Source organism: Stegodyphus dumicola, chromosome 11 (genome assembly GCF_044657685.1).
Source record: "Stegodyphus dumicola isolate Sdum_Otavi_A_Nest chromosome 11, ASM4465768v1".
NCBI lineage: Eukaryota > Metazoa > Arthropoda > Arachnida > Araneae > Eresidae > Stegodyphus > Stegodyphus dumicola.
Genome location: NC_140778.1, coordinates 134,672,950 through 134,683,141, shown reverse-complemented (window position 1 = coordinate 134,683,141; position 10,192 = coordinate 134,672,950). Strand labels below are relative to the sequence as shown.

Here is a 10,192-nt window from a genome sequence, read left to right as displayed (position 1 = left end):
AAGATTTTTGTTTCTGATGAAGTAAGGTACTCCAGTAATTAGTCGTAAAAATTTAGATCTACTGAAACTATTACATATATATATATATAAGAAAAGTAAAGAATATGTTAAAGATTAAATTAGCAACGTAAATTTCCCTTCTCTGTTCTAAAAATAGTAACCTCTATTTGCACTGCGTCATTTCGAGAAAAATCTATGCCGTATGACTCTTACGTAATTCTGGTGATGTAAACTGAACTAAAACTCAACCAGCCAATAGTAATTTTAGAGCAATATTAACTGTCCAATCAGAAATGCATTGAGAACCAATCCTAACTCAGTTTGACTTCAGATTTCATCCTGAACATAACGCACTTGCCTTACACGCTTTGACCTACCTACAGTGCTGTTTCCTTGCTACAAAGTGCTTTTGGAACACGCACATTTAATGTGCCAACTTGTGTGTAGCCGCCACATGTTGCTGAAAATAAAACTGAAGATTTAATCTGCCTTCGCCTCAAATTTCCTAGTCATTATAGATCAACACTTCTACGCCATCCAAATTCCTGCTCCTAAATATAATATTACATATATATATGTAATATATATATATAGAGAGAGATATTTACATATATATATGTAATTTATAATATATTTGTAAATTATATATTTGATGTATATATATCAAAATCTTTCAAATAATAAATTAATAATAGCCCTTTAACTTCCGTTTTATTCTAAAAATTGTACACTTACCGATGAAATATGAACCCAAAATCCTATACATTAAACTGTCATGTGATCTGAAATGGAATTCGTATAAAAGATGAATTGCGTCACAACTTACCCTTTTCCGTCTTTTCTCTTGCTTCGTGTTGCTGCTTTGCATTGCCATGCGAGCTGTAGAAAATTGGGAGGTGTCTAGCGCACACACAGTGATAATGCACATTATCGAAAAATGAAATTATGTGTGGAATTTACTGTTATGTGTGCTCTTCAAGTGTCATCTTTGAGTCTGCAAATTATGATGCAGTCCTCTGCAACGCCAATCCGTTGTAACTTTACTCTCACCAAGTGATCTTATCAGGTTCAATGTTCCGCCTTACTTTCTTTGGGAACATGCAAAGACCCTGACTCGGAACAGGGAGCTTACTAAAGCTATGTTCAATAAATGTGGGAAGTAGACAAGATACACAGGAAGGGTATACGAAACCCTTTATTTTTCACTCTTTACAATAATTTCCGTACTTCGGAATACAGAGACCAACTACTTGTGGTCTGAACGTAAGAATATAAAAATATTTAACTAAACTCTAACTTAACTTTGGAATAATAAACAAGGGCCTACGTGGAAGATTGGCCGTATATTAACAGGAAGCCGTATGTAGTACAGAGAACTGTTAACACTACAATACGTTTAAAATTATCAAGAGGATTAAACCTCTGGCCTGGAAGGCAACCAGCAACCGAGTAAAAACTGCTAAGGTAAGCGGCCTGCTTCGACTAACTCCTTCCTCTCTCTCGATTGGCAAAAAGGCCACAACTTAAGTACTTGGCGTTCGCCAGACAAATTTGCATAAATAAGTTAAAGCTTTTAATTCTGGCCGGAAGTAGAAAATAAGAAGTGATAGTAAAGATTTAAAATAAAAATAAACGTTAGTAAAACTTAAGATCCTTACAATCTGATCACAATAATGGAGCAGTTATATTACACACACACACACACACACATATATATATATAATATGTATATAATATTTAAACTCAAAAGTCATTAGTCAAAGCTTCCTTAAAAAATTTATTAAAAGAAAAAAAAATTAGTCAGCATTTTAATTAGTATTTTTTAGACTTCTATTGCTTTAAAAACATACATAATATCATGAAGTTAAATGTTTTTACATAATGCAAACTGGAAACCCTTTATTTTTTTAGTACAGTGGATGACCTTAAAAAGAGGGGATAATTCTATCCTGACACCCCACCTCGCATTATAACCAGAGGAAACTCTATAGATACAACCATATTCTATTTAATTCCCGGGAAAACATCTATTTTACTTTGTCAGTTATTATCGCACTGGAATAGCCTATAATTGGAGACATAATACTCCGGCTATCCTTGCAGTTTATCAAAAGGTGACAACCATGATATTGAAGGTGTATCTTAATAACCCTCATAATGCTGAATATTATAACTGTCCTCATACTGGGTCGGCTAACGTCATACTAACCCGGAAATTAATTTTCAGAATTTGGATGTCGGTAGAAGCCGCCAGTTGCGAAACGTAGTTTCACTCCTACGTTATACATAAACTGCGCATGCGCAGCTGGGGCTGCATCTTGATCCTTCAGCGCTCCAGGTCTTCCTTTTCCTCCAGAGCGGGATGGTCGTTCGCCCGCGTGGCATTGGTCGCCACGCGCTCGTCTTCTTCATAGGTTGTTTCTTCACGTGCTCCGCAATTCTCACGCTATGGATGCAACAGAGCACAACTGATTGGTGTTTTACTTTGAGTGGATTTTTCCGGCAAAGGGCGGTTATGGTGCCAGGCGAGGTAAACAATACATCTTTTAACCCTCCTGTTTTAAAACTGATTTGAAAAAACGTTGCGGTTATGGAGAAAAGCGATTAGTTCGTAACATGGTTTTCAATTTTTGCTTACGAACAAATTCTTTTCTCTTGATAGTGGAATTACGAGTTGAATTTGAGATAATACTGTACTATGTTTCCAATTTAGTAATGCCTTGCAGATAATTATGAAAAATAATCTTACAAAAAGGAAGGGAAGAAAAAGAAGTATTTTAATGAAATGTAGTAAAGAATTAAGTCAAAGCGTTGTCTAAAATTTAGATTTCCCATATTAGCACGGAATTCTTTCAGTAGTGATTTGAAGTACAATACATCAGTGTGCTTTTTTTCAATCTAGTAATGTCTTTACTTGCAGATAATTATGAAAAATAATCTTACAAAAAGGAAGGGAAGAAAAGAAGTATTTTAATGAAATGTAGTAAAGAATTAAGTCAAAGCGTTGTCTAAAATTTAGATTTCCCATATTAGCACGGAATTCTTTGAGTAGTGATTTGAAGTACAATACATCAGTGTGCTTTTTTTCAATCTAGTAATGTCTTTACTTGCAGATAATTATGAAAGATAATCTCGCAAAAAGCAATAAAAATATTTTAATGAAATGTAGTAAAAGATTAAGTCAAAGTGTTGTTTAACAATTAAATTTCCCCTAGTAGCACGTAATACTTTCCGTAGTGATTTGAAATACAATACATCGGTGTGCGTTTTTCAATCTAGTAATGTCTTTACCCTGCAGATAATTATGAAAGATAATCTCACAAAAAGGAAGGGAAAAATAGAAATATTTTAACGAAATGTAGTAAAGAATTGAGTCAAAGTGTAGTCTTAACATTTAAATTTCCCACATTAGCACGTAATTCTTTCAGTAGTGATTTGAAATACAATGAATTACAAAGAATTAAGTCAAAATTGAAATACAAAGAATTAAGTCAAAGCGCTGTCTAAAATTTAGATTTCCCATATTAACACGTAATTCTTTGAATAGTGATTTGAAGTACGATACATCGGTGTGCTTTTTTCAATCTAGTATTGTCTTTACCTTGCAGATAATTATGAAAGATGATCTCACAAAAAGGAAGGGAAAAATAGAAATATTTTAATGAAATGTAGTAAAGAATTGAGTCAAAGTACTGTTTCAACATTTAAATTTCCCACCGTAGCACGTAATTCTTTTCGTAGTGATTTGAAATACAATACATCGGTGTGCGTTTTTCAATCTAGTAATGTTGCAGATAATTATGAAAGATAATCTCACAAAAAGGAAGGGAAAAATAGAAATATTTTAATGAAATGTAGTAAAGAATTGAGTCAAAGTGTAAGTCTTAACATTTAAATTTCCCACAGTAGCACGTAATTCTTTCAGTAGTGATTTGAAATACAATGAATTACAAAGAATTAAGTCAAAGCGTTGTCTAAAATTTAGATTTCCCATATTAACACGTAATTCTTTGAGTAGTGATTTGAAGTACGATACATCGGTGCGCTTATTCCAATCTAGTAATGTCTTTACCTTGCAGATAATTATGAAAGATAATCTCACAAAACGGAAGAAAAAATATAAATATTTTAGTGAAATGTTGTAAATAATCGAATCAAAGTGTTTTCTTAACATTTAAATTTCTCATAGTAGCATGTAAGTAGTAGTAGTGATTTCAAATACAATATATTGGTGTAATTTTTTATAATTATGCAAAAGTATAGAAGAGCAGAATGATAATTTTTAATTGATAATTAATTAAACTTCGATGTTAAACTGTTGATGGGTTCACATAAAAATGTTGTACACTTCGAAAGGAGCTTAATAAGGGACAGTTTTGCTCTTTGAAGAAAAGAGGCGCTTGCTAGCGTCCCTTTGAACTCGCGAATGTTTTTATATAAGACTAACATCGATATAAAATTGAATTTTGCTGAACTTTAAATGTATATGAATGGTGTGAAGTTGTTCTGATGTGCAGGTACTGAAATGTGTGAATACTTATAAGTTTATGCAAATTATTTAATTTAAATATTTTTCATTGCATGTTCACGCATCTATCAGAAATATAACAATGCACAAAATCTAAGCAAATAAATGTTCTAGACCAACTTTGATATAAAATAACACAGAATTAGCTTTAAAACTAGATATTTAAACGCTATTCTGATTGTCAGAAATATAATAAAACATGAAATAAGCGACTAATATTCTACACCAGCGGTTCTCAACCTTTTGACTTTTGAAATAACCTCTATTATAATTAAAAGAAAGGTACTATTAGCAATTTATTTGTATTTTCAAGCAGTTTAATCGGGAAAACTAAGTTAATTAAATCAGTATTCAGAGTGATACTATGAGTAACTGAATGAACTTTTACAGAAATGCAGATAATAAACTGTAAAGGGTATTAAAGAAATAGTTCCTTTCCTTTCTGCATTTTCTGTGAAAAATTTTGTTTTATACGCATGATTTGTGACTAATTTTTTTGGCATTCCACAACAAACAACCTTATTCTTTCAGCCCAAAGGGGAGTTACCTCAGAAGGGTTATTAGTCTCAAAACGGCATTTTGCGCTGAATCACTAAAAGCATTGTATAACTTTTCAAATTGTTGCTACCAAATATTACCGCCCTGTTTTATATTTAAAGAAATTAAATAATGAGGAATCTACATGAAGGTATGTATGTTTCTCCCACTGCGAAGAAACCACGGAACCTAATGCCATCAAATTTTGAATAACGTAGTCTTCCACCCGAATATGAGCACCTGGAAGACCGAATTTGGAATTTGTTTTATTGTCTATTTTATATATTTTAAAACTTTTAACTAATTTCGGATTAAAAACTCAACCATTTCAAAGCGAGCAATGGCAATATTGTACGGAAAAGAATATTTTTATCCTCAGCGCGAGAGACTATCTATCGGAAATTCCAAAGATATGCTGTTTTTAAATATTTTTAGCCCAAAGGGACATTAACCCCAACGCTCTCGAAATGTGAATGTATGTGTGTAAAAGAAAGGAAAAAAAAAAAAAAAAAAAACGCCACCCGTGGGCGTAATATAAAATCTAAAAGCTTTCAGAGTTTTTTTAGAAAGGGCTTGGTTAATTTGCAATCTGTTTAATCGCCAAAATTGTCTGTATCTGAATATATACTAGTGATTTGTAAAAATTTACTAATAACATCAAAAAATTAAATTCTGTATTAATATTACAGAAGGAGAGGAAGAAAAGCTGTAAGAAATTGCAGACTATCCAGTTAAAGAATGAAAATCCTTCAATAAGGACAGTAAATCTCACGATGGTTGAAAATTGAATGAAGTGATTAATTTGCGGAAAAGCAAGCAATATCCGAATAACTCACTAGTCATTTATAAAATCTCAGAAAGTTTCCTAGATTTTGCCTATCAAGGTTTTTGATTTCGAACATTTATTCTGTCCGCGTGTGACAGAATTTATAATCCTTAACTATCTGCACCCACATGTATGATGTGTCTCTGAAAATATTTCATTTCGTTGTGGATATTAAAAATTTCTTCCGGCAGGAATGAGAACATAGAAACGGATAAGTGCATGTATAATGACTGAAAAGAAAATAGCCAATCAAATTTTAAAGGTTATATGCCGCCTTCTTAGCGTGCTTCGTAGTGTTCAGTACTCTCGAAGCGAATTCGATAGGTCCGTGGTTCGAGTCCCGGCGAAGATATTTCTCATTTTTCATGTCTTCGGATTCCAAAATGCCTAATGTCTCTACAGCGGCGCCCGAACTAAAACGTGGTGAATGATGATTCTTCATCACCAAGATTTGACGACTGGGTCCCTAAAACCCCAGTCGCTCTTTAAAAGGGGGGAGTGTATCAGGTATTTCTCCCGCCTTCTTAGCATGCCTTTGTGGTGTAGTGGTCAGTACGCTCGACCCGTATTCGAAAGATCCGGCGAGGGCATTGCTGATTTTTTATTTCTCCTGCTTCCGAAAAAACTAATGTCTCTACAAGGTTAGTAAAATAATAATATTAGACTGACCAAGATTTTCTGTAATCTCTATTATAAATTTTATATAAAAGATACGTCAATGTAATTCTTTCCAAGCCTAATTTTAATATCTGTTAAAGTTCTAGTATCAGAATTTTTTCTGGGGAAATTTTGCAACAAAAGTCTTGGAAACAGAAAGTACTCGAAGATTCCTTAGAAAAGTACTTCCTTAGAAAACAATTCCTGTTAATATACAACAACATTCCTACTAGTCGCTATGGTAACGAAATCAATTGGAAGACCGATTGATTAGCCATCCGAGGACTTGATTGTGTATCGTATGGAGATAGGTTCATGTAATATGGAGGATAATGCAATAACTGTCACCTATGAAAGAATCTTCTGGAAGTCGTCATATTTCTTTTATTGCTTCCCGACCAATCCGGACTTTATTTCTTCTTTCATTTTATGACATATTATGCATTAGAATTTCAAATATATTAATGCAAGAAATAATACGAGTACCTTAAAAAGTGCTATATTTTATTTTCAAAGTTTTGTGTCTTATTTCTTCAGAACATTTAATGCATATTATTTTTATTTCCACGAAAAACACGATCGTTAAGAGGAAAGTCTAAAAACCATTCAAACTTTCGGTAAAACTAGATATTACGGTCCAGTTTGGCGGGTTTTCAAAAAATTGCCTGGTCGCCAAATCGGTTGTTTTCGCGCGTTTTAGAAAATCGCTAACTTATCATATCAGCATATTAGATGGTTGCGGATTTGAATTAATTCTGTGGACATGCAAGAAATAGATCATGTAAACATGCAAAAATATCTAAACAACTTGTAAACATGCAAAAATATCTAAAACAGGACTTCAAGAAAATCAACGGAAAAGGGTGAAAGTACAGAATCACCCACTGCTTGGCGCGTTTATAAGAATTGCACATACTCGGTATCTATGTGCACATCGACCGATTTTTCACTTAAAAAACATCCCAGAATTGTTCAAATTCGGCATTACGCACTCCCATGACTTTATCCATGTACACATTGACCTATTTTCACTTAAAAAGTCAAAGAAAACTGACAGAAATCCAATTCTTCTTACTCTTGCGAACTCTAATCAAATAAGTGGGCGAATCTGCACTTTACCTATAGTATTTGAAAGTTAATAACTATATATTTTATAGGATCAACAATATTAAAAGTTTTCATAATATCATATACCATTTTTAAGACAGTAGCAAAATGGAGTAAAGCGTTTGATCACGAAATTTAAGAAATTGTAATAAGCAGTAAATGAGCAATAAATGATCGGAATGCATTGATTCGTATTTAAGCCAAGAGGTTACCAGATTTGGCGCGATTTCGCTTCACTTGGCGACTTGACCGCAATCTCTAGTCTAGCCAAACTTTGGACGTATGCAGGATGAATCTAAACAAGAGGGCAAAACTTTAAGGGGTGATAGAAGGCAGCTATACGAAGAATATTCGTCATAGAATATGTGGTTGGAACGCTAGCGGTGAGAAGTTGTAGTTTCCCATGTTTAAACGTTTTCCTGTCACGAATTAAATCAAAAATGAAAGTTGATACTTCAGAAAACATTTTATTAACAGAACATCCTCATAAGACCTTCCGTCAGCTGTAATGCAGGCTCCACACCTGCGGGACAGGACTGACGCACATTTGCGAAGACACCAGGTATTTCCCGAATATCACCGGCAACAACGGGGATCCTGGCGATGAGATCCATACTGTTACGAAATGTACAGACGCGGTGAGATAGCTTCTCCGCAAAGCAGTTTTAGGGTTGCCATAAAATGACAAGAAATCGCCCATTTGGCGACAAAATTGGCGATATGCCATGGGCGGATGGAGAACTTTCTGAAACGAATTCTTACCGGTTTAGCCCAGAATGTTCTCGAACACAAGCCGAAAGCTATATAAACCCTGCTAGTTCGCAGCCAGTTAGTGTGTGCCTCGTCTAGCGAGCTGAGAGTCAGTCATTGAGCGAGTGTCTCGAAGTCTAGCGCCGAGTTGGTCGTCGAGTGCATCGAGAGAGTCTTTTAGTGTATCACGAATTAGTGCATCGTCAAGTTTTGTCTTAGACTGTGCTGAGTCGAGAGCTATACTCTTATGCATCGCGAGTTGTAGCGTGGAGAGTCTCGAGAGTACATGGAGTTCCGAGAACGACCGAGGAGAGTCGGGAGCTGTACTCTGATGCTTTGCAGTGAAGCTGTCTCCACGGGTATTACCTGACAGTGTGAAGGCTGTGTCGCTGAACGTGTCAGCGCATTGGTAAATAAAGTGTGTTTCGATACTTCATCAAGTGTCGTAGTTATTCACTCCAAATCTGCACGAACCCGAGAAGAAAATAACGTAACAACTGGTGGCAGAAGAAAAGAAAAGCGCAACAATACTGAAGGAACTGAGTGCTTTTCTGAGTTCAAACCATCCTAGCGAATATTACGATATATCCTGCGATAAAGACTATATTTCAGCTGGAGAAATTGAAATTTATACAGATGGACCAGAGTTTGTGGAGAGCGTTGCCTTCGTTGTATTTTTCCACGGTAATGAAATTGATTACAAAGCGTTTACTTTAAAACCAAGAAATTCAGTTTATCAAGCAGAATTGTCGGCATGCGACATGTGACGGAAGACGTGGGCACCACCCCTTTACCATATGGTTAATTGGTGTAGCTTCACGTCCACCAGTATCCATAGTCGAACTTGAGAGAATTGTTGGCAATTAAAATGGCTTTATCCTGGATCAAGAAATTATCCGTGGGGGTATTACATTAATTTATATTCAGATGCCTTATCTGCTATTATGGCGCTCTTCCGCCCCTTTCAAAAGAATAATATTGTTAATGAAATTAAGCATATGTATTTAGAACTACGAAAGAAGCTTATTTTGAATTTACATTGGATCAAAGCTCACGCTGGTCATTATGGGAATGAGAGAGCGGAAGCTCTAGCGAAAGATGCCGCCCTGGAAGTTGGGACCGAAAAGGGTTTTATTCAAGGTTTTAAAAGGAAGACATGACTCTAATAATATATGACAAGCTTATTAGAGACTGGAAAAATTTGTGGGATCTCTCTGACAGAAACAAAAACTATCTAAAATGTTTAAAAATTAGCAAAAAAATGCGAATTGTAGGAGATGTAGATGTCAATCAAATTCTCTCTGCACACGGAAGGTTCCCTGCTTACTTAAAAATGTTCCACCTTCAGGAAAATGATATATGTAAAGTTTGTAATAAATTCAGCTATTCAAAGCACTTCGTCGAGGACTGTTGCCTGACTGGAAGTGTGAGAGGAAAATATAAATTTGCGAAGTTTGAAGATTTATTTCGTAACTATAAATTGTTTACAAAATTTGCAAGAGATATTATGCAAACTGTGAATAAGAATAAGAAGAATATTGGTATCGAGATATAACAAAGCAGAAAATCGTACTGAAAACAGAAATATTTGAAGTAACTTATAAATTTAAGATTAATTTTTATAATATAAAGAAGATTTGAATAATAATTAGAATAATAAGATTGATAATTTCTTAATAAGATTAAATAATAAGATTGATAATTGAAATTTGAATAATAAGATTTGAATGATTTAAAGTAAAACTTATAAAGATTTAAAACTTAGGAAAAAACGCAGAAGTGGAAAC

The 10,192-nt window shown here is 34.3% G+C and overlaps 1 protein-coding gene across 1 annotated transcript in view; it reads left to right on the top strand.

Annotated features, from left to right (window-relative positions):
• Nucleotides 1-2,358: 2,358 nt before the first annotated feature.
• Nucleotides 2,359-10,192, top strand: part of LOC118205701 (protein-tyrosine sulfotransferase 1-like) — a 136,721-nt gene continuing 128,887 nt past the window's right edge. The window contains exon 1 of the mRNA XM_085827217.1: nt 2,359-2,530. Within this exon, the coding sequence (XP_085683343.1) occupies nt 2,363-2,530 (168 nt within the window). The 5' untranslated portion in view covers nt 2,359-2,362. The remainder of the gene's footprint in view (nt 2,531-10,192) is intronic.